The 26,055-nt window shown below is 43.5% G+C and overlaps 2 protein-coding genes across 3 annotated transcripts in view; one reads left to right on the plus strand and one right to left on the minus strand.

The window, feature by feature from the left end:
* Positions 1-26,055, minus strand: part of LOC126281658 (zinc transporter 1) — a 556,713-nt gene that overhangs the window by 370,472 nt on the left and 160,186 nt on the right. The gene's annotated exons all lie outside the window — the stretch shown is intronic.
* The window catches only part of LOC126281656 (protein SPT2 homolog), a 518,200-nt gene that overhangs the window by 188,732 nt on the left and 303,413 nt on the right, over positions 1-26,055 (plus strand). Inside the window, exon 2 of the mRNA XM_049980795.1 lies at positions 23,051-23,353. Coding sequence (XP_049836752.1) covers positions 23,051-23,353 — 303 coding nt within the window. The remainder of the gene's footprint in view (positions 1-23,050; positions 23,354-26,055) is intronic.

The following is a 26,055-nucleotide window of genomic DNA, read 5'->3' on the forward strand; positions in this document are numbered from 1 at the left end:
GAAGCGCGCTGCTCTCCATTGGATCTTCTCTCTCTCTCTTCTATCAACCATATCTGGTACGGATCCCACACTCCTGATCAGTATTCAAGCAGCGGGCGAACAAGCGTACCGTAACCTACTTCCTTTGTTTTCGGATTGCATTTCCTTAGGATTCTTCCAATGAATCTCAGTCTGGCATCTGCTTTACCGACGATCAACTTTATATGATCATTCCATTTTAAATCACTCCTAATGCGTACTCCCAGATAATTTATGACATTAGCTGCTTCCAGTTGCTGACCTGCTATATTGTAGCTAAATGATAGGGATCATTCTTTCTATGTATTCGCAGCACATTACATTGTCTACACTGAGACTCAATTGCCATTCCGTGCACCATGTGTTAAATCGCTGCAGATCCTCCTGCATTTCTATACAATGTTCCATTGTTACAACCTCTCGATACACCACAGCATCATCCGCAAAAAGCCTCAGTGAACTTCCGATGTCACCCACAAGGTCATTTATATACTTCGTGTATTTCTTGTCATTTTTAAACGAAGCCATTCGTCTTCAATTTTTTGTGTCTGTAGCTCTTGGAAAAAAAAATGTGCATTAATCGATTTCCTCTGGATATCACTTATGTAATTAGTTAACCCCTATGTCACTTAGATATAGATTAACCAAACCGTCAGCCATACACGACAATTCCGGGCGCAAGTTTTTTTTTTTTTTTACTTTACATAGCTTGCGATCAGATGGGATACATTCCTTACATTTTTGTATTAATCATTCCTGCTCAGACATCTGCCGACTCTTGTATCAAGTCATCAGTAGAGTCAACAGCAACAGGTTACTTTCATTTGGTTCCCACCCCCATGGTAGCAGATCCTTTCACTTAACTCAGCTTGCAGAACATCTACTAGTACATATCCGTTATTACTAGGTATGTTACACTGTATATAAAAATGCGTTTGAGGTTCATATTAGAAAACTGGATTTGTAAGTATCTCGTGAGTCACGAATGTTTTAACTATAGTTAATTGGTAAATTATCGTTTGGACGAATCTAGTTCCTTGTATCGATGCATTTAGAGCCTGTGCATCGAGTATGGTGATTCAGTTACTTCAGAATGTTTGTCGAACAGTGTATCGAGAAACAGGTTGAGCAAAGCTCACGAATCAGCTGTCGTAGATTAGTTCATTGAAACAAATCCACCACGAAATGTTTTACATCATTGCGAAGACTGACTAGGAATAGACATAAATAATACTGATGATAATTTCTAAAATAGAAACCAAATATGAAAACTTGAATCACATGAAAAAAATTCATAAAGTAAATACAAGTAAAAAGTCGTTAAAGAATGAGGCACACAATTTCAAGCAATTTTATGTTGTAGCCAAAACTGTCTTATATCATTGTCAACTTCTATTACGCAAAAATTCAGGTTATGGTACAAAGGGTCTTCCTTTTGTATCAATCTACAAGGTCCAGTCACATTAATGAGACCTCAGTCTATGCCCGATATCAACGTACAATTACTACTCACAGTGGTAGGTGGTAGCCCTAGCAGTGGAGGGGATAAAAACGTGTCGGGGGGACGCAGAAAACAGTGCAGTCGTTGTTGGAAAGCAGAAACGGAGCGATTTATCTGACGTCCACAATATTGTACGACCACTGGTTTTTGGGGCACGTTTGGAAGCATTCCATTAAGGGCTAAATTCGTAAACTATTCACGTGTCGCAGTGATTATAGTACACCGTGCGTGGCAAAATGGCGCCATCGAAAACAGTCAGTCTCGCAACTGTGGCGTACCACTGGCCATAAATGGCAGGCGCGAACGACGGCAGTGGACATGTGTATGGCCGAAGAAGAGACGTGCAGCTGTTGGGCAACTGACCACCCAGATGGACCAAGGGGCTGCCTACAGTGTCTACTCAGCGACTGTTCAGCGAACGTTGCTGCGTGTATGTCTCCATTTTATACGCCATTTTCGTACTTTCGATAAGATGAAAGGTTGCACGTGAGTCAAATGCTTTCCAGAAGTCTAGAAATACGAGGCGTGTTCAAAAAGAGAATTTTGTAATTTCTCGTGATGTATTAGTCCCATACAGACGATTTTTCTCTGTGTTGGTAAGGTTGCATTTGTTTCATTACGAGCTATTATTATTGATTTATTTTAACAATGGATGGAAAAACTTGCATTAAATTTTTCTATAGAAATAGAGTAAAAGGTGACAAAGTTTTAGAACTGTTGGCTAATGCTTTCAGTGGGTCTGATATGAGAAAAACAGTGATTTACGAGTGATATAAAGGTTTCCAACATGGTCATGAAGACGCTAGAGATGACGAGATTTCTGAACGAATGATTTATGAACGATCGCCGAATCACAGTCTCGGAAGTTCTTGTTGATGGTGGACGACACGGCGGTCGGCCTATACCGATGGACCCACCTAGACCTGTGGACGGTGTTTATGTTTACTACGATTAAAATACCAGTAAGTCATAACTGGAATCGGACTCTCACTGGCGACGAAGGCTGGAATCTGCACGCCAGCATCGCAACTGAATGTGCATTGATTGCCGACAAGTGACCTTTTTTCATGAATCACGTTTTATGCTCCATTGGACAGATGGCCATTGGCGCGTACGGCGTGAACCGTCTGAAAGCGAACACCCTGTAACAATAGTTGGAATGTTCCCAGACGAAGGACGGTGCGCTATGGTCTGGTGAGTGCTTTCGTGGCATTCTGTGGGTCATCTCGTTATTCTGGAACGCACAGTAGATGAACACAAGTATGCATCTACTCTTGTGGAATATGCACACCGACATGAAGTCTATTTTTTTAGTAGGCACGACGGCGTCTACCAGCAGGACAATGCAACGTGTCACACAGCTCGTAGTGTGCGTGCGTGGGCCGCCAAACTCCACAGATTAAAACCCAATCGAGAATCTGATACGTCTTGCCTTACCACTCAACTCGCTACTTCAGCACACACAGCTTCTGGACACGGTATGCCTTCAGTGTGTGTAACGGCGCAGGTAGTCGGCTGTGTTTCTTCCGCGCCGGGCAGAAACGGGATGCGAATGGCGTCGTAATGCGCTGCCCAAGCTCGTAATTCCTACGCGTGCGGCGCTAAACGCTGCCTAGCACCACAGCAAGTGCCTTTATGGTCCTGCTTTACGGGGAAAGCGGTGTGTCACATGCACTTAAGTTTTTTTCTGACTCTACGAACTTGCTCATGCGCTGTGTGAAATCGCTGGACATATTCTGAGCTCAAGTGTAGAGACTTTTCTCGAACAGGATGACTACTTATATGCGAAGCGGCAGGTGTCCCGAAAATATCGGTCATACGAAACGCGACTTTCGCTTTTCTCACATGACTTACTGTATGTCAAGAATCCAGGCGATCAAGTAGATGCATTACGAGGTATATTCAAAAAGTACTGCGAATTTTTATTTTTTTGGGAATAATTTTATTTATTGCTCTACATTAATGTTATCACCTTCATAGCATTCACCATTAGATATTGTACACTTACGCTTCTTCCAATTCCCGAAACAGTTCACTTCTGAAACTATCTTTGGGATAACGCTTACCTCTTTCAGCTATCTTGCGAATATGGAGGCTGGAGTGTGTCTTTTGCCAAAACTTCATGAGCAAGCAATGAAGTATGAGCAGGTATATAATGTGGTACAAAAGCCGTGCACTGTTTCACAAGTTTCATACCAAAAACATCTGAAACTATTTCATGGCTTGATCCAATTGATATGCCAAGCCGCGCGGGATAGCCGTGTGGTTTAAGGCGCCTTGTCACGGTCCGTCGGAGGTTCGAGTCCTCCCTCGGGCGCGTGCGCGCGCGTGCGCGCGCGTGCGCGCGCGTTGTCCTCTTTAGTGTAAGTTAGTTAAAGTTAGATTAAGTGGTGTGTAGATTTACAGAGAGATGACCTCAGCAGTTTGGTCCAATAAGACCTTACCACAAATTTCCAAAATTTTCCTCATATTCCACTATCAACAGGAACTTCTGAGACTTTGATTCGTCGGTCGTTCATAATCATTTCTTTCATTTTTTTCCACGTTGTCATCGGCAATCGATGTGCTGGCCGTTCAGAAATCTCATCTTCAACATCTTGATGACCATGTTGGAAACGTTTATACCACTCGTAAACCACTGTTTTGCTCATAGCAGACCCACTGAAAGCATTATTCAACAGTTCTAAAACTTTGTCACGTTTTACTCTATTTCTATAGAAAAATTTAATGCAAGTTTTTCCACCCATTGTTAAAATAAATCAATAATAATAGCTCGTAATGAAACAAATGCAACCTTCTTGACAGCTGACGACAGACTAAAGACCCAATATGGTTAACCGTGTACAGATAAATTTCAGACAAGCTTACCAACACAGAGAAAAATCGTCTGGATGGGACTAATACATCACGAGAAATTACAAAATTCCCTTTTTGAACACGCCTCGTATTTCTAGACTTGTGGAAAGCATTTGACTCACGTGCAACCTTTCATCTTATCGAAAGTACGATCATATGGCGTATAAAGTGGAATTTCTGACTGTATTGAGGATTTCTTAGTAGAGAGAACACACCAAGTTCTCTTGAACGGCAGCTAATTGACAGACCTGAAAGAAAGATGAGGCGTCCCCCAGAGAACTGTGTCGGGAACTTTGCTCATGATTTTATGTATTAGGAGCATGGCAAACAACATTAACAGCAGCATGGGACTTGTAATGGATGCAGTTATCTATAATGTAGAACTGTCTGGAAAAAATCTGCTCAGATCGTCAGTTGCAACTTGATAAGATTTCAAAGTGGTGCAGAGTTTGGAAAGTTGCTTAAAATGTTCAGAAATGTAGATATGAGAACTTAACAAATCGAAATAACGTAGTGTATTGTCAGTACAGTCCAGGTCACGAAAACTGTCGACAGATCGAAAGAGCTCTGTATTTACCCCATGCCCTGCCATACAGCACCCACTGGTGGAGGACGACACGGCGGTCGGCCGATACCGATGGACCCGCCATGATCTGTGGATGGTGTTCATGTTTACTACGATTAAAATACCAGTAAGTCATAACTTGAATCGGACGAATCAAAGACATTCCTGGGTGTATCAATTAGTAGGGATATATACTACTGGCCATTAAAATTGCTACAAGGACAAGTGCTGATGATAAACGGGTATTCATTGAACGAATATATTATACGAGAACTGACATGTGATTACATTTTCACGCAATTTGGGTGCATAGATCCTGAGAAATCAGTACCCAGAACAATCACCTCTGGCAGTAATAACGGCCTTGATACGCCAAGGCATTGAGTCAAACAGAGCTTGGATGGCAAACATAGGTACAGCTGCCCATGCAGCTTCAACACGATACCACAGTTCATCAAGAGTAGTGACTGGCGTATTGTGACGAGCCAGTTGCTCGGCCACCATTGATCAGACGTTTTCCAATTGGTGAGAGAACTGGAGAATGTGCTGGCCAGGGCAGCAGTCGAACATTTTCTGTATCCAGAAAGGCCCGTACAGGACCTGCAACATGCGGTCGTGCATTATCCTGCTGAAATGTAGGGTTTTTCAGGGATCGAATGAAGGATCGTAACACGTCTGAAATGTAACGTCCACTGTTCAAAGTGCCGTCAATGCGAACAAGAGGTGACCGAAACGTGTAACCAATGGCACCCCATACCATTACGCTGGGTGATACGCCAGTATGGCGATGACGAATACACGCTTCCAATATGCGTTCACCCCGATGTCGCCGAACATGGATGCGACCATTATGACGCTGTAAACTCAACCTGGATTAATCCAAAAAAATGACGTTTTGCCATTCGTGCACCCAGGTTCGTCGTTGACTACACCATCGCAGGTGCTCCTGTCTGTAATGCAGCGTCAAGGGTAACCGCAGCCATGGTCTCCGAGCTGATAGTCCATGCTGCTGCAAACGTACTGTTCGTGCAGATGGTTGTTGTCTTGCAAATGTCCCCATTTGTTGACTCTGGGATCGAGACGTGGCTGTAGGATCCGTTACAGCCATGCGGATAAGATGCCTGTCATCTCGACTGCTAGTGATACGAGGCCGTTGGGATCCAGCACGGCGTTCCGTATTACCCGCCTGAACCAACCGGTTCCATATTCTTGTAACAGTCATTGGATATCGACCAACGCGAGCAGCAATGTCGCGATACGATAAACCGCAATAGCGATGGGCTACAATCCGACCTTTATCAAAGTCGGAAACGTGACGGTACTCATTTCACCTCCTTACACGAGGCATAACAACGTTTCACCAGACAACGCCGGTCAACTGCTGTTTGTGTAGGAGAATTCGGTTGGAAACTTTCCTCATGTCAGCACGTTGTAGGTGTCGCCACCCGCGCCAACCTTGTGTGAATACTCTGAAAAGCTAATCATTTGCATATCACAGCATCTACTTCCTGTCGGCTAAATTTCGCGTCTGTAGCACGTCATCTTCGTGGTATAACAATTTTAATGGCCAATGGTGTAAATGGAGCGATGACATCGTCTCTCCCCCCAACGGTATCCTTACCTTGTCGTGGTGGTAGGGCTTGCGCAGTCAAACGATCATGATAGCTATACAGGCAGTAGAGCCTCCCAAGCCGAACAGGTCGAAGGAGATGATCCAGACTGAATGGGATATCCTGGTCCTCCAGGTTGGGGGTTGGGCGTGGAGCGTGGGGCTAACAACCCCACCTCGTAAAACCAGTCGTGTTACGAAAGCTAGGGAGAAGCCTCGGATACAGGTCAGACACCCAATACGACGAAGTGAGCATAGGAAAGAACTAAGATTTGTAACATGGAATGCACAGTCTCTGTACAAACCTGGGGCGGCAGTAACTTCAGTCAGAGAGTTGGAGAAGCAGAAAATGTCGGTGGTCGCCCCGCAGGAAGTTCGATAGGAAGGTACAGATACAACAAACGTAGAAAATTATACAATATTCTATGTGGAAGCAGTGAAGCACAGTTTTGGAACTGGTTTCTGTGTTAACAAAGACATTGTACCAATGGTAAAGAATTTTACGGCAGTGAACCAAAGAATCTCAGTTCTAACTTTATCAGTTCAAATGGTTCAAATGGCTCTGAGCACTATGGGACTTAACTTCTGAGGTCATCAGTCCCCTGGAACTAAGAACTACTTAAACCTAACCAACCTAAGGACATGACACCCATCCATGCCCAAGGCAGGATTCGAACCTGCGACCGTAGCGGTCGCGCGGTTCCAGACTGTAGCGCCTAGAACAGCTATCAGCGAAAACGAACCAACTTACCTTTGTGAACTGTTACGCACCAACAGAGGAAAGTGAAGATCAAGTAAAGGATATATTCTATGCAGAGCTGGAGGATGTTTTGGATTCTTTCCATAAAAACGGCTGCAGAATTCTGATCGGCGATTTTAATTCCAAGATTGGAAGAGAGACCAGCTGCACTCCCAGAACAGGCCTTCACAGTCTGCTGAAAACAGTCACGACAACGGAAAAAGGCTAACTAGCTTTGCTGCGTCCAAGGGCATGTTTATCAGTAACGCTAACCTCCCACATGGACAGGTGCACAAAGGAACATGGATATCCCCAGATGGAAGAACAGTCAACCAAATAGACCACATAGCAATTAACTCAGAAACCAGGAATTGTTTTATGGATGTAAGAAATTCCCTTGGGGCTGAGTATGGTTCCGACCATTTCTTGGTTAGAAGTCAACTCAGAGTCACCTTGAAACCAAACCAAACCAAAGAAGTAAACTAAAGAAAGTAGCACGTTTAGAAATAGAAAAAGTAGCATAGGAAAAAACCAGAAATGAACTTCAAGTTGAGATCAGGAATCGTTTTACAGTGCTGCCAGAAACAAAGGACTCAAATGTAAATCAGCAATGGTAAGAAATTAGAAATGTGGTTACAAAGGCTGCAGGAGCAGTCATTGGAGAAAGAGTGGAGAGGGGGACGAAATGGTTCAATGAGGTCTGTGAAGAGACGGTCAACAGGAGCAAAGAAGCCCGTGACAATTGGGTACAGTCAGCAGCTGATCAGAGCAGTAAGGCAGAGAGAAACACAAGCGGTATTGCAGAGAGAAAAGAGGAAGTTCGTGAGTGGGGTTGTTACAGAAGCAAAATACGACTTCAACTATCTGTGAAAAACCTATGAACCCACTGAAAAATTCATAAAAAATGCCAAAGGAGACGTGCTGACAAACGAATATCAAATTGCAAAAAGATGGGAAAAATATTTCAGTGACTTGTCAAATTGTGAAGACCCAAAGACACTAACTCCTCCCTGCCACAGGCAGCAGACCCTGAATACCCACCACCAACTGTAGAAGAGATCTGGAAGCAGATAAAACGGCTTAAAAAGGACAGAATCCCAGAAGAATTTGGCATCCAAGCTGAAATAATTCAGGAAGGGGGTGAATACCTCGTTGCAAGGATTCACAAATTAATAGAGACCGTTTGGAACACTGAAAACATTCCAGAAGAGTGGAGGGATGCAGTAATCTGTCCCATCCACAAGAAGAATGACCGAATGTCTTGTGAAAACTACCGTGGTATCGCTCTGCTGAATATTTGTTACAAGATCTTTTTAAACTGTCTTCTAGATCGAATCCAACAGTTGGCAAATACCGTTATTGGAGAATATCAAGGAGGATTTCGTCACGGGAGATCTATTATCGACCAAATCTTCGTCTTACGCCAGATCGTAGAAAAAAGGTGGGAGTTTGGCCAAGAACTACACATGCTGTTTGTCGACTTTAGAAAAGTATATGATCGCATTCATCGGGAAAGTATGCTGAGGTGTCTGGAAGAGTTCGGTTTTGCCAATAAACTAGTAAGCCTCACTAAGTCCTGCATGATGATACGACAACAAAGGTAAAAATTGGAAGTAAAGTGACTGAAGCATTCAAAATGAAAACTGGGCTACGGCAGGGCGATGAACTATCACCTGTTCTTTTCAGTCTCGCATTAGAGAGAAGGTAATGCGAGAGATGTCATCTAATGAACTCAGAGGAGTCCAGACCGGGGAAATGGCTGACATTCTGGAGACAACAGCGAGGAAAATTGGACTTCAAATAAATCGTGACGAGACGGAATACATGGTTCTACACCGTAGACATAATGAAACTTAAGAACCACTTCCACCCTTACAGACAACTGAAGGTTCTTATCGTCAAGTCAGGAAATTCAAATATTTGGACGCAGTATTCAAAGATGAACCATCCAGTAAAATGGAAATACAGGCAAGACTACAGGCAGGTTATCACTGCTAACACGGCCTTAACGCTCTCCTAAAAACCAGACGTTTGTCAAGACGTTTCAAAGTAAACATCTACAAAACACTCCTACAGCCAGCAGTGCTGTATGGATGTGCCACCTGGAGTACAACCAAGCAAGATCTGAACAGACCGAAATATTTGAAAGGGAAGTCCTTCGAAAGATTTTTGGACCAGTTTACGATAATGAGAGTGAAAAATGGAGGCTTCGTCACAACACAGAGTTGTATGATATTTACAAAGAGCCGAACATAGTGGCTGTAATGAAGAAACGACGACTCCAGTGGCAGGGCATGTTGCTCGAATGCAGGACAACCATGGCCGGAAACTGTAGTCAACACCAAGCCAACCGGCAGAAGGCCCGTAGGAATAGCTAGAACTCGATGGAGTTACTGCATATCCATAGACCTTCAGATAGTGGGACTGCTGGAAGAATGACAGAAAGGAGCTGCAGACAGGCTGAAGTGGAGACAATCTTTCAAAGCAGCGCGAAGTCCATTGGGCCTGATCGCGAAAGAAGAGAAGAAGATGACATTGACTCAGTCGTAGGGAAAGCAAGGGACAGAGTTCAGAATACGCGTCTACTAACGAGAATGCTTACAAAAGGCTCACGGGACAGATCCTAGATTTCCAGAAGGCTTCAGGTGCCTTTCCTTCTTCTAATCAAATTGCGTGCCTATGGAGTATCGCCTCAGTTGTGCAACTGGATTGGTGATTTTCTATCAGATAGATAGCAGTGCGCAGTAAATGACGGGAAGTCGCCGAGTGAAACAGAAGTGACATATATGGCGTTCCCCATGGAGGTGTTCTTGGCTATCTGCTGTTCCTAATCTACATAAACGATTTAAGAGAGAATCTGAGCGCTCATCTTTGATTGTACGCAGACGATGCTGTCATTTACCGTTTAGTAACGTCATCCCAAGGTGAAACGCAATTACAAAATTATTTAGAGACGGTATCTATATGGAGCGAAACTTGTCTCTGAATAATAAAAATCGAGAGGTCACTTACCAGAGTACTAAAATAAATGTTAAATTTCGGTTACGTGATAAATTGCACAAATCTCAAGAAATTCACTGCCTACTCTATGCTTGCCCGCGCTCAGAGTATTGATTTGCAGTATGGGATCCTTACCAGATGAGACTGTGCATTGCCACTACCCGAATTTACTGTATTATTATTAAACAATGCGGCATCGGACTTCCGGAAAGCGGCTCTCGCGTGTAATAGGTTTGAACAGACAACCTATGGTGATCCAACTACTACACGGAATTTTTGGAATAAATAACGATAATGGCGCGTATTTTTACGTCTATATTTGATTATTAGTAGCACTCATCATCTCTTTGAAGTGACTGAACAGGGAGCACTTAATTCTGTATGTTTGATATTGCCTAGCAGGAAGGCATTATTCATTTAAAACAATACCACATCCTGAAATCGTTTCACAATACATAAACACACATGATAAACACTTGAACTTGTTTTAGGTTAATGTAAACTACACAAATTGTAATTACTGAATTTAATGTTATTGAGCTTGCATTGTGCTGAAGGCACAATGTGTACTATGGTGGCAGCAATTTCCTTGAACGCTTAATTAAAGAACAGTATAGATCTGCTTGTCAATATAGTTACTGAAAACACTAACTGAGAATCACGTTGCTCGGAACCGAGTAATTTTTGACTATGGCAATGTACTGAAAAGTCACCACATCGAGCTGGATAGTAATTAAGGTGGCACAGTACCTGACATCTTCCATCCGTTGCATGAAGCGGCTTCTGGTGGCAATTTCGACGTTAATTCCGACTATTTTCTCTTGTAATATAGCTACGCCGATACTCACGCACAATAACTTTTCACTGATGTTGCAGCGCATAAAAAAAACCGATTGGTTTATGTTGCACGAGTCACTGGTCGCTTTTTCAGTTTTTTCAACCGGAGAGAAGTTACAATACAGGAAGAGATAGGTGCAGTAATACATAGGAAAGACTGATTGGATGCGTAATTACGCAGTGTAATGTTGTCTTCCCACCAGTCAGTCGAACCTTTCCACCGCTCCTGAGCAGTACTCGTTAGCCACAGAGCCACAGCCCAGCAAACGCACTGTCTCTATTGCCGCAACGAAATAGCATGCTGTTGCTTTTTACTAAAGTTCGAGGCACACTAGACGTCACGCAACAGAACGGAACGTCTAGCGTGACACTAGGCACTCAATCGGAGGCAAGGTGCCCTAAAGTAATGTCGAAAAGAAGTTTTGACGTCCTGTAGTAGCAGGAAGGTGGAGCGGCAGGACGAAGAAGAGTACAGCGTAACGGCCCCGTCGACGACGAGGTCACTAGCGATGGAGCAGGCGCTCATATTGAGGTAGGCAATCGTCCGTGCTCTTTCCAGGCATTTGCTGACAGCTGTTTAGTTAAATCACCCGAAACTTAACCCTTCATTAATTTAGAAGACATATTATATTTGTTTTTAAAGTTGTTAAAAGATATCAGGAAAAATATTGAGAAAAATAATACATTCTTAGTTCCACAAAAATATATTTTTTGCACCTTGAATTTATGCAAAACCGTGTGAAACGTATCGTACTCAATCATGCGTGACACTTTAGACTTACGTAAAACCCTGTGAAATTTCACAATTAATAAATTCCTTTTAAGTATAAATTCTTACGTTTTAAACACCAAACGAACAACAGCTATGATAGAATTAATGATACTATCAAAAGCTGATGGATGGTAAGTGTGTGTAGATACTGTGAAATGCAAGAAAGCAGTTTTGTGTATCCTGAAACGTAAATTTAATTTGGTTCAAATGACTCTGAGCACTATGGGATTTAACATGTGAGGTCATCAGTCCTCTATAACTCAGCTAACCAAGGGACATCACACACAACCATGCCCGACGCAGGATTCGAATCTGCGACCGTAGCAGTCGCGTGGTTCCCGACTGAAGCGCCTAGAACCAATCGGCCTCCCAGGCCGGCAAATTTAACTTGCATTTCTCACGTATGACAAAAGTATAGCTTGTGCAGTTGGGGCGTTTTCACGTTGTTCTATTTTCATTCCACACTACCCGTTGATGAAAGGGGTTTAATCTGCTATCCTTTGGAGGTAAGGTGATCCATTATATTTAATTATGTTGATCTCTATTGGATCTGCGCTCGATTTTTTGCTCCAGGACCACACTGGCAAAGAGTTTCAGCCAATGCAGTTCTAAACTACTTCTGGTTCATGGGTATGTCTGCTGTATTTTTTTCAGTGAACACCGTTCTGTTGAGGATGTAAGAATTTATTGCAGATAAATGAATCAAAGGGAAAAGCAAACGTAAATACCATCGTTTGGATCTAATCTTTATTTGTTATTTGGAAATGTTTCTATCAAATAGATATACATTCCTCATATGTGAGTTGTAAATAGAAATAACCGTGGAACAGGGTAGCATTCTATGTTCTCTCTCCTTTCTATCAAACTTTTTCCACCTGAGATTTTTGCAGCTCGCCGACGAAAGTGGGCAGAAAACAGACAATACTATTGTCTTCGTACAAAATGGAGGAGATGTCAACTTTCTCAACAGCAGTAATGTATTCTTCAGAACATCCACGCATTTCTTTCGTTAACTCCTTTTTATTTTGAAAACTACACTTTGGCACTCTATTCCTTTGGAGCATTCCCACACATTGAATCACTAGCTTGAATAGGTGTAACAAATAGCTCTATAGAGGTATAATACCTGTCAAAATACATCTTGTAATTGTGGTTCCTTAGAATTTCCTTTAGGGGGCGAACCACGTTTCCAGATGTTGCAACATCTGATTCGTTATGAAAAAACTGTTTGTCTTTTCCAAATTTTTATTATCTTTGAGTGTTTTTCAGAAGCTTGTAGTACCGGTGTAGCTGCAACACGTTCATTATCATCCTCAAAAAATTATTTGAATTATATGTAGTCCTTCTCTACTCTCATGCTCTCATGCTCGCTATCACTGTCTGAAGATTCAAGCTCATTTACAGTTGTGGCAGGACATTCATCCGAATCGTCAAAATGTAAGCAATCTTCACTGTCGGACGAACAGTCTAGGGTCATGAATTCTTCGCAAGTCCTCACTATGCGTCATCCAGTTTCAAAACACAAGAATTATCCCGCTACAACTCTCTAGCTACGACGCGAAACGATAAGAAATCAGAATGAAGGAGACGCTAATTTGTTACCGTTCGAGTGTGGCTAGGAGCTGTACTAAGCGTGTTGCACATACGCAAACAAAATTGATTCATGAATTATTTACATATTTATTATCAGAAATTCTAGTTGAACTGAACAGTATATTCTCCTAAGATTACAGAAGCAAAAACAATTTTTACGTTCTCTTGGTATTGCTTACAACCACCATCAACCAATATCAAAAGAACAATGTGTACGACACTGACAATGCTAGAACACCGAGCGACACACACACCGCTGCGTGAAGAGCTCATTAGTGCATCCCATTAGCAGGTCCTTATCAGTTACCTCCGTAAAGCGACAATGCCCACGTGCAAGCCACTTTCCAGTGCTAAAGTTCAAGGACAACGATGAATGGAGAGTTGAAAATTTCGTTTGCACATCTACATCTACATCCATACTCCGCAAGCCACCTGACGGTGTGTGGCGGAGCGTACCCTGAGTACCTCTATCGGTTCTCCTTTCTATTCCAGTCTCATATTGTTCGTGGAAAGAACGATTGTCGGCATGTCTCTGTGTGGGCTCTAATCTCTCTGATTTTATCCTCATGGTCTCTTCGCAACACATATGTAGAAGGGAGCAATATATTGCTTGACTCCTCGGTTAAGGTATGTTCTCGAAACTTCAACAAAAGCCCGTATCGAGCTACTGAGCGTCTCTCTTGCAAAGCCTTCCACTGGAGTTTATCTATCATCTCCGTAACGCATTCGCGATTACTAAATGATCCTGTAACGAAGCGCGCTGCTCTCCGTTGGAACTTCTCTATCTCTTCTATCAACCCTATCTGGTACGGATGCCAAACCGGTTAGCAGTATTCAAGCAGTGGACGAACAAGTGTACTGTAACCTAATTCCTTTGTTTTCGGATTGCATTTCCTTAGGACTCTTCTAATGAATCTCAGTCTTGCATCTGCTTTACCGACGATCAACTTTATATGATCATTCCATTTTAAATCACTGCTAATGCCTACTCCCAGATAATTTATGGAATTAACTGCTTCCAGTTGCTGACCTATATTGTAACTAAATGATAAGGGGTCTTTCTTTCTATGTATTCGCAACACATTACACTTGTCTACATTGAGATTCAATTGCCATTCCGTGCAACATGCGTCAATTCGCTGCAGATCCTCCTGCATTTCAGAACAATTTTCCATTGTTACTACCTCTCGATATAGCACAGAATCATCCGCAAAAAGCCTCAGTGAACTTCCGATGTCATCCACAAAGTCATTTATGTATATTGTGAATAGCAACGGTCCTACGACACTCCCCTGCGGCACACCTGAAATCACTCTTACTTCGGAAGATTCTCTCCATTGAGAATGACATGCTGCGTTCTGTTATCTAGGAACTCTTAAATCCAATCACACAATTGGTCTGATAGTCCAAATGGTCTTACTTTGTTCATTAAACGACTGTGGGGAACTGTATCGAACGCCTTGCGGAAGTCAAGAAACACGGGACCAACCTGTGAACCCGTGTCTATGGCCCTCTGAGTGTCGTGGACGAATAGCGCGAGCTGGGTTTCACACGATCGTCTTTTTGGAAACCCATGCTGATTACTACAAAGTAGATTTCTAGTATCCAGAAAAGTCATTATACTCGAACATAATACGTGTTCCAAAATTCTACAATTGACCGACGTTAGAGATATAGGTCTATAGTTCTGCTTATCTGTTCGACGTCCCTTCTTGAAAACTGGGATGACCTGTGCCCTTTTCCAATCCTTTTGAACGCCTCGTTCTTCTAGAGACCTACGGTACACCGCTGCAAGAAGGGGGCAAGTTCCTTCGTGTACTCTGTGTAAAATCGAACTGGTGTCCCACCACGTCCAGTGGCCTTTCCTCTTTTGAGGAATTTTAATTGTTTCTCTATCCCTCTGTCGTCTCTTTCGATATGTACCGTTTTGTCATCTCTGCGACAATCTAGAGAAGGAACTACAGTCTTCCTCTGTGAAACAGCTTTTGAAAAAGACATTTAGTATTTCGGCCTTTAGTCTGTCATCCTCTTTTTCAGTACCATTTTGGTCATAGAGTGTCTGGACATTTGGTTTTGATCCACGTACCATTTTGACATAAGACCAACATTTCTTAGGATTTTCTGCCACGCCAGTACATAGAACAAAGCAGCGCAGTTAACGGTTGAATCTGTCTAGGAGGATTGGGAGGTTTGAACCTCAGTCCTCTGGAATGCGAGTCCATTGTCATAGCGCTGTCTCGACCACCTCCCTTGGTCACTCTGGCAGCAACGCAAATTTACTGCCTCGTCGGGCTCAGTTTTGTTACAGCAGCGGATTAGGTGTTGTTGTGGCATCATAATGGCTGCATTATTTATCCTCCTCCGTAGCCGACGTCGCGCTGACGCGCACCTGAGCGGTGGCGGTGGTGCTCAACTCGAATGTTCATGACACTTTCACTGCCGGTATTTGGCCGGCAAGGGGAAGAGGGGTGGTGGTGGTGGTGGTGGTGGTGGTGGTGGTGGTGGTTTAAGGCTTCTGACCAGCAGTCTTTGCGCCAATATGCCAATGATCGGGATTTAATTCCAGACCTCTCCGCAGGGTCTCGTGAAACGAGGGCATGTGGCACTGGAGAATGTGAATGGCGATTCGTAGATCGGATGCGGACGTTACGGTCGGCGGCCAACTTGCTGCTATTCGAGGAGGAGGAGGAACAGGCTGTATGTGCTGGCACTGCGCTCCACCCGCTTCCTTCTTCACCTTCACCACCACCACCACCACCACCACCACCACCACCACCACCACCACCACCACCACCACCCAATACGAATATGACACTACACTACACTCCACTCCGAGCGAGCTGGACACGAATTCACATATTTCCTTCACGTGTTCTCCCACAAAAAGAGACGAAATATTTGAAAGGGAAAATTATTTACGTTTTGCAAAACCTTAACAAAGAAAAAGCTTAGGGTGTGCATAAATGAAAACATAAATAGATAAATTTTTAACCGAAATTCCTTCAACGGTCGTCTCTATTAGAGAAGACGTAGCTAGATCATTTGAGACTTAGAGAAGCAAGGAAATATAGATTGTTATGTATTTATGTATACAGGGTGGTCCATTGATCGTGGCCGGGCTAAATATCTCACGAAATAAGCGTGAAACGAAGAAACTACAAAGAACGAAACTTGTCTAACTTGAAGGGAGAAACCAGATGGCTCTATGGTTGGCCCGCTATATGGTGCTGCCATAGGTCAAACGGATATCAACTGCATTTTTTTTAAAAAAAAGGAACCCGCATTTTTATTAAATATTAGTGTAGTACGTAAAGAAATATGAATGTTTTAGTTGGACCACATTCTTCGCTTTGTGCTAAATGGCGCTGTAATATTCACAAACATGTGGCTCACGATTTTAGACGAACAGTTGGCAACAGGTAGGTTTTTTAAATTAAAATACAGAACGTAGGGTTGTTTGAACATTTTATTTCGGTTGTTCCAATGTGATACATGTACCTTTGTGAACTTATAATTTGTGAGAACGCATTCTGTTACAGCGTGATTACCTGTAAACACAACATTAATGCAATAAATGCTGAAAATGATTTCCGTCAACCTCAATGCATTTGGCAATACGTGTAACGACATTCCTCTCAACAGCGAGTAGTTCGCCTGCCGTAATGATCGCACATACAATCACAATGTGCTGACGCATGTTGTCAGGCGTTGTCGATGAATCACGATAGCAAATATCCTTCAACTTTCCCAAATAAAAACATCGGGGCACGTCAGATCCGCTGAACGTGCGGGCCATAGTATGGTGCTTCGACGACCAGTCCACCTGTCATGAAATATGCTATTCAATAAGGCTTGAACCGCGCGCGAGCTATGTGCCGGACATCCATCATGCTAGAAGTACATGCAGTGAAACATCTTGTAGTAACATCGGTAGAACATTACGTAGGAAATCAGCGTACATTGCACCATTTAGACTGCCATCGATAAAATGGGGGGCAATTATGGTTCCTCCCACAATGCCGCACCATACATTAACCCGCCAAGGTAGCTGATGTGCATATTATGCCGGTTTACATTACCGCTGTTGGTGAATGACGCTTCGTCGCAAAACAAACGCGTGCAAAAAATCTGTCATCGTCCCGTAATTTCTCTTGTACCCAGTGACAGAACTGTAAACGACGTTCAGAGACGTCGCCATGCAATTCCTGATGCAAAGAAATATGGTACTTGTGCAATTGATTTTGATGTAGCATTCCCAACACCGACGTTTTTGAGATTCCTGACTCTCGCGCAATTTGTCTGCTACTGATGTCCGGATTAGCAGCAACAGCAGCTGAAACACCTACTTGTTTGTTGCAGGTCGTGGTTGACGTTTCACTCGTGGCTGAACACTTCCCGTTTCCTTAAATAACTATACGGCGAACGGAAAGGACGCTTGGATGATGTCGTCCAGGATACCGAGCAGCATACATGTCACACGACCGTTGGGCATTTTGATCACAATAGCCATACATCAACTCGATATCGACCTTTTCCGCAATTGGTAAACGGTCCATTTTAACACGGATAATGTATCACGAAGCACTGGCGGAATGTTACGTGGTTCCACGTATTTATACGTTTGTGACTATTACAGCGCCATCTATCACAAAGCGAAAAAAGTGGTCCAACTGAAACATTCATATTTCTTTACGTACTATATGAATATGTAATAAAAAATGGGGGTACCTATTTTTTAAAAAAACGCAGTTGATATCCGTTTGACCTATGGCAACACCACCTAGCGGGCCAACCATAGCGCCATCTGGTTTCCCCCTTCAAGCTAGACAAGTTTCGTTCTTTGTAGTTTTATTGTTTGATGCTTATTTCGTGAGATATTTGGTCCGGTCACTATCAATGGACGACCCGGTATACAATCTGGAGAAAGTATATGACGTTTTGAAATATATTTACGATTTTTTTTCTATTCTTTCAGTTTGGCAGAAGCGTGTAGAATTAACCGAAGACACTGTCAAAAATATCCGCTATAAATGTAGCTTTGGCTGTTAACAAACTGCTGCTAGTCGCTTCACGCTGACACCTCATATACTTGGTCTGTTTTAAGGTGGCTCGGTCCTCAAAGGCTCATACGCACCGTCCAGGGCTTCACTGAACGACGTGACGTTGCTTCCGCTAGCTCAGTCATCACACCACTTGACGATGCCCTTCCCTTCCCCTCCGTTGACGCACAGTGCGAATCTAGCTCAATGACTGGGACGTGCCGACCAGCCAGCCTCCTGTGAAAGCGCCGCGCGCGGGTTCAACTGACGCTCCGACACGCTGTCCACTCCTACAGCGACACCCTACTCCTGTAAAGCTTCTCACAGGCGTGCGCTAGCGCTCGCCTTGCAGCAAGTGATCTTTGTATCCTTTTCTGTATGATTATATGATAGCGGAACAAACACTGGTAGCTGTTACTTCTGTAAAATATCTGGGAGTATGCGTGCGGAACGATTTGAAGCGGAATGATCATATAAAATTAATTGTTGGTAAGGCGGGTACCAAGTTGAGATACCTTGGGAGAGTCCTTAGAAAATGTAGTCCATCAACAAAGGAGGTGGCTTACAAAACACTCGTTCGACCTATACTTGAGCAATACTCATCAGTGTGGAATCCGTACCAGATCGGGTTGACGGAGGAGATAGAGAACATCCGAAGAAGAGCGGCGCATTTCGTCACAGGGTTATTTGGTAAGCCTGATAGCGATACGGAGATGTTTAGCAAACTGAAGTGGCAGACTCTGCAAGACAGGCGCTGTGCATCACGGTGTCCAGGTTTCGAGAGGGTGCGTTTCTGGATGAGGTATCGAATATATTGCTTCCCCCTACTTATACCCCCCGAGGAGATCACGAATATAAAATTAGAGAGGTTCGAGCGCGCGCGGAGGCTTTCCGGCAGTCGTTCTTCCCGCGGGCCATACGCGACTGGAACAGAAAAGGGAGGTAATGACAGTGACACGTAAAGTGCCCTCCGCCACACACCGTTGGGTGGCTTGCGGAGTATAAATGTAGATGTAGATGGCGCAGCCGTGTATAGCCACAAAAGTTTTACCGAAGTGGCAAAAGCTGTGGAATCCTACCCTCGAGTGCATATACAGGGTCTCTCTCCAATGGGTCATCAGGCGCATTTCTTTTGGTGCTTCGACAAATACTTGCAGTTTCATTTTTGCAATGTGTAGTTGAACACAGCCGAAACAAAGGCTGCCTATTCCTGCAACGTCCAGTGTAAGAGGAAGACGGCGGTTTCTTTCCCATTGCCAACAAAATTATTTTTAAAGTGAAATTTAAGGATCCCATTCGATAGAGTGGTCCCAGATCAGTCCAGTCCGATATCCTGTTTATAGATATTAATAGGGACAGCAAAACACGAAAAATAACCAGGCCTCCAGCAGTGGCTCAGTATCACTGGTCCATGGGCCACACGAGATGGGGCAAGTCAGACGAGGAAGACGTATCGAAGAAAAGTCTACTGATCCTTCGGTGTCTGCTGTGGGCCTCAACTGCATTAGATACCGCTTGACGTAAGTCCAATACAGTCCAATACTGTAACACTTTCAAGACGATTTCACGCGGCGGCAAGGTATTTCAGTTTCGACATCCCTAAATGATAATATCTACGTAATGTTATGAAGGTCTGAGATTAATGAACCATAGCGCAAAGTCAACGAATTACCTCTAATTTAACTTAGTTACTGCACTTTATAAGTAACAAGACTATACATTTACCAAGCCATTCCTGACCGACTGAACAGTCAATGAATTCTACATCTACATGGATACTCTGCAAATCACATTTAAGTGCCTGGCAGAGGGTTCATCGAACCACCTTCACAATTCTCTATTATTCCAATCTAGTATAGCGCGCGGAAAGAATGAACACCTACATCTTCACGTACGAGCTCTGATATCCCCCATTTTATCGTGGTGATCGTTCCGCCGTATGTAGGTAGGTGTCAACAAAATATTTTCGTATTCGGAGGAGAAAGTTGGTGATTGGAATTTCGGAAGAAGATTTCGTCGCACCGAAAAACGACTTTCTTTTAATGATTTCCAGCCCAAATCCTGTATCATTTCTGTGACATTCTCTCCCATATTTCGCGATGAACTTTTTCGATGTACTCCGTCAGTCCTACCTGGAAAGGATCCCACACCGCGCAGCAGTATTCTAAAAGAGGACGGACAAGCGTAGTATAGGCAATCTCCTTCGTAGATCTGTTACATTTTCTAGGTGTCCTGCCAATAAAACGCTGTCTTTGGTAAGCCTTCCCCACAACTTTTTCTATGGGTTCTTTTCAATTTACGTTGTTCGTAAATGTAATACCTAGGTATTTAGTTGAATTTACGGCTTTTAGATTAGACTGATTTATCGTGTAACCGAAGTTTAACGAGTTCCTTTTCGCACTCATGTGGATGACCTCACAATTTTCGTTATTTAGGGTCAACTGCCACTTTTCGCACCATTCAGCTATTTTTTTCTAAATCGTTTTGCAGTTTGTTTTGATCTTCTGATGACTTTATTAGTCGATAAACGACAGCGTCATCTGCAAGCAACCGAAGACGGCTGCTCAGATTGTCTCCCAAATCGTTTATATAGATAAGGAACAGCAAAGGGCCTATAACAGTACCTTTGGGAATTACCAGAACTGTTTCGGAAAGTAAGGTCCGATCGGTCGCGAAATCAAAACCACAGTGAAAATAAAAAAAAAATATTCGCAACAGTTAACCACACATTCCAGCTACCTCTCTAAATAATCGCCGCTCCGACTTTGACATTTGTCGTAGCGTTGTACAAACTTTCCAATACCCTCGTCACATAAAGGAGCCGCCTGTGTTTTCCACCAATTCCTCACTTTGGTCTGCCTTTCTTTGTGCCAAAATGTTGTCTTCGTAGCCAGCCGTTCATGTGAGCAGAGGTAAATAACGGAGGGAGCCAATTAAAGGCTGTATTGTGGGTGATCAAACACTTCCCATCGAAAACGCTGCAGGAGCGTGTTCATTGCCCCTGTAGAGTGCGGCTGAAAATTGTCTTGAAGAAAGAAAAGCATGACATTTATGTTATGTGGGTTGCATAGCTTCAGGCGAAATCTCTCATCAGATCCACATACTCGGCGGTTGACACTGTTGTTTCAGGCGTTTCAACGTTATCACTTTGCGTTCTGAACTGAAAAGAGGGAAATGAGGCGATCGACAGGTACATTAAAGACACTGCCCAACAAACCTGTGTAAGTTCCATCGGATTTACGCAGTGGTTTCCACTTCACGCCTAATCAGACCTTGTTTTCTGAATACGCCTCGTATATAGCTTACATATGTTTGTTTGATGAAAGCGATCTGTCAGCTTCAGAAGAATTTTTTTTCAATAAACTAAGTTCGCTAAAAATTATTTATTTCACTATGGCTAGTTTTGACAGAAGCATGCTGTCATCATCTGATGTACGAAAATTTAACCTCCTACAGTGTAAGCAAATTGGTTTGTCAAAAACAAGAAAACGAAATTATAAAATACGCATAGCACAAATGTATTTACTCAACTGACATGTGTGTAAAATAACACGTACAACTACCACTGCAGCTACATCTACATGCCTTCTCTGTAGCTCACAGTGAAGTGCCTAACACATGGTGCCCATGCAGTCCAACGTGGGGTCACTGCATCACCCGAATGCCCCACAAATCTAGACCCTGCACGACACGGCCAGCAGATGAAATAGATATCCTTTCAAACTCACGTAATAAAATGGAATACGTACAGCCGTCACCTTGATATTATATTGGACCAGTTTCGTTGACTCGGTACAGCATTTTCAGGCCTTAACTGACGCTGAGAGGGTGAACTCCGATCGTATAGACGATTCCATCAGTGGGCAATAACTATGTCCTGTGTTGTCCACTGGTGGGATCTTATATATGATTGGACTTAACCCCCCTCAGAATCAGTTAAGGCCTGAAGATGGTGTATTGGGTCACCGAAACTGATTGCTGTATAATAAAAAAACGACGGTTGTAAGTGTTTCATTTTATTACGTAAATGAACGGCCGAAGTTCCACAGACCATAAGTCACGAGGGTGGACATACAAAAACCTTTCAAGCTCTGTCCGGTTCTGACAACGTCTCTCACGAGTATACGGCATCTCTGTGTCCTTCACGATGATCACCCAACAACCCACGCTGCTCAAGTCCATATATACTCTACCATGCTTTGTAACAACATTCATGATGAACAGCAGTAATACACTCTGGTGGCTGACCTACCTGCCACAGTGAATCACAACTCTGATCATTTGCACACCCACCGGCAGTGTGTAATTTTACAATGGCATCGGACTGTGTGTTCTGAGTGCTTCACTTTTTTTATCAGGCAGCCGTACGTCAACATCATTAGCGCAGTTGGAACACAATTTAAAAATAAACTAAGATTTTATGGGGGATCTGTATTCTCTGAAAAAATGCCACGCTATCTCGCTAGAAGAAGCAGCGTCGACAAAAAATGTCTCAGCTGACATTCATTTCTGTTTCGGCAGATATTCTTCCAAGAGACGGACGGGGAGCCGATACTGATCGAGGATGAAGGAGATATAATCGTCGCACTCTCCGCCATGGATTCTAAGGTGGAGGAGGAAAAGGAAGAGGATGAGAACGAAGATGAGGAGGAGGAGGAGGAGGAGGAGGAGGAGGAAGAGACGGAGGAGGAGGAAGAAGAGGAAGATGAAGAGGACGATGAGGGTGAAGAAGACACGGAGGAAGATGAAGAGAAGACAGAAGCTGAAGAGCAGACCGACGACAGCGAAGAACAGGGTGGAGGGAATGGAGGCGCCAAGAGACAGGTGAGTCTGCTCTCCAGTACGGCGTCACACCCTCTGAAGGCGCTTTTGCTCTCTCTCTCGATGAGCAGTTGGTGAAGCAGCCACTAACTCGTCGGCTTATCTCCGGGCAGAACAGCCGTCCCGTTAGCTCGGTATTTCCTACTCTTGCACAGAACACTGGAAAAGACCTGCTTCTCTTGTTCATTCCATTTGAGATCAACTATACAACATGAAGCGCAAGGCGTTAATAGAATTCATTGATGTCAGTTTTGTATTTTATTACTATAAGCCTACGAAATTGACGATTTTTTTAGTACAAGCTGAGCTTCAGAAAAAATTGTTTGCAGAGCTGGTGCGGGCAGAACGCTGGAGTTCTAGGTGTTTTATTTCTGTTTAGAGTTTTTGAATGGGGTCTCTGAAGTGCTGCGACAGGCGACCGCGCATGGGCGATGCTTATCCGCAGCAACCGGCTTCCCATAGGCGCCATAATGGAAGCAGGCGTCCGCGGTTATGTTAGCCTGTGATTCTTCAGATTGCCTCAGGGACATGAAAAAGACATAATCGCAGTGATGTACTTTCCGTGTCCAAAAGACGGAAAAGTGGCGAAAATTTATCAGCAGCGTAGAAAAGTTTGTGGAGAACACACTGTAAGAAATAGAATGGTGAGAAAGTAGGTTACAGCATTGGAAGTGCGAAGTGGGTGACCATCAGTATCAGTGAAGACTTGGCGCAGAAACAAGGTGCAAAAATTCATCAAAACAAACCATTCACGATTTCGCTCTCATCTAAACTATTGACCATTAAAATTGTTACACCACGAAGACGACCTTCTACAGACGCGAAATTTAACAGACATGAAAAAGATGCTCTGATCTGCAGATGATTACCTTTTCAGAGCAATCACAAGGTTGGCGCCGGTGGCGACACCTATAACGTTCTGACATGAGGAAAGTTTCCAACCGATTTCTCATACACAAACAGCAGTTGACCGGCGTTGCCTGGTGAAACGTTGTTGTGATGCGTCGTGTAAGGAGGAGAAATGCATACCATCACAGTTCTGACTTTGATACAGGTCGGATTGCAGCCTATCGCGATTGCGTTTATCGTATAGCGACATTGCTGCTCGCGTTGGTCAAGATCCAATGACTGTTAGAAGAATATGGAATCGGTGGGTTCAGGAGGGTAATATGGAACGCCGTGCTGGATCCCAATGACCTCGTATCACTAGCAGTCGAGATGACAGGCATCTTATCCGCATAGCAGTAACGGATCCTGCAGCCTCGTCTCGATCCCTAAGTCAACAGATGGGGACGTTTGAAAGACGACAACCATGTGCACGAACAGTTCGACGACGTTTGCAGCAGCATGGACTATCAGATCGGTGACCACGGTTGCGGTTACCCTTGACGCTGCATCACAGACAGGAGCGCTTGCGATGGTTTACTCGACGTCGAACCTGGGTGCACGAATGGCAAAACGTCATTTTTACGGATGAATCCAGGTTCTGTTTACAGCATCATGATGGTCGCATCCGTGTTTGGCGACATCGCGGTGAATTCTCATTGGAAGCTTATATTCGTCATCGCCCTACTGGCGTATCGCCCGGCGTGATGGTATAGGGTGCCATTGGTTACACGTCGCGAACACCTCTTGTTCGCATTGACGGCACTTTGAACAGTGGACGTTACATTTCAGATGTGTTACGACACGTGGCTCTACCCTTCATTTGATCCCTGCGAAAGCCTACATTTCAGCAGGATATTGCACGACCACATGTTGCAGGTCCTGTATGGGCCCTTGTGGATGCAGAAAATGTTCGATTGATGCACTAGACAACACATTCTTCAAATCTCTCAGCAATTGAAAACGTCTGGTCGATGGTGGCCGAACAACTGGCTCGTCACAATACGCTAGTCACTACTCTTAATGAACTGTGGTATCGTGTTGAAGCTGCATGGGCACCTGTACCTGTGCACGCCATCCAAGCTCTGTTTGACTCAGTGCCCAGGCGTATCAAGGCCGTTATTACGGCGTGAGATGGTTGTTCTGGGAACTGGTTTGTGAGGATCTATGCACCCAAATTGCGCGAAAATGTAATCACATGTCAGATCTAGTATAATATATTTGCCCAATGAATACCCGTTCATCATCTGCATTTCTTCTTGGTGTAGCAATTTTAATGGCCAGTAGTGCATAATAAGTTTCCTTAAGTTTCAGCTCCACTGCAACGGCGACGGCGTTTTAATGGCATAATTCAGGAGCTGGTTGTTAACTGTGTTAAATGCCTTAATACTGGACGGAATTGCGTTGAAAATCAGGCGAAGATATAGCTACTGGTGCAGTACTACAAATGTTTTAAAAATGCAGATATATATATATATCTGAACGTGTGCGTGTACTTGCGCTCGTGTGTGCAACATTTATTACTCAAAAAAACGCGCCTTGCATAAGGGCGTTGACTGAACTGCAGAAAAATCTGTTAATGTGACTGGTCTGAATAACAATCCTTAATTTTTCATTTTCCTTTATACTGTTTTCACGTAAGTGCACAGCTGTCTCACAGATAGATGATGTCTAACCACTTTGTAACAGATCCTGAAGGTGTATGGAATTAAAAAAAAAAAAAAAAAAAAAATTCAAATGGCTCTGAGCACTATCTGACTTAACTTCTGAGCTCATCAGTCCCCTATAACTTAGAACTACTTAAACCTAACTAACCTAAG

Source organism: Schistocerca gregaria, chromosome 7 (genome assembly GCF_023897955.1).
Source record: "Schistocerca gregaria isolate iqSchGreg1 chromosome 7, iqSchGreg1.2, whole genome shotgun sequence".
NCBI lineage: Eukaryota > Metazoa > Arthropoda > Insecta > Orthoptera > Acrididae > Schistocerca > Schistocerca gregaria.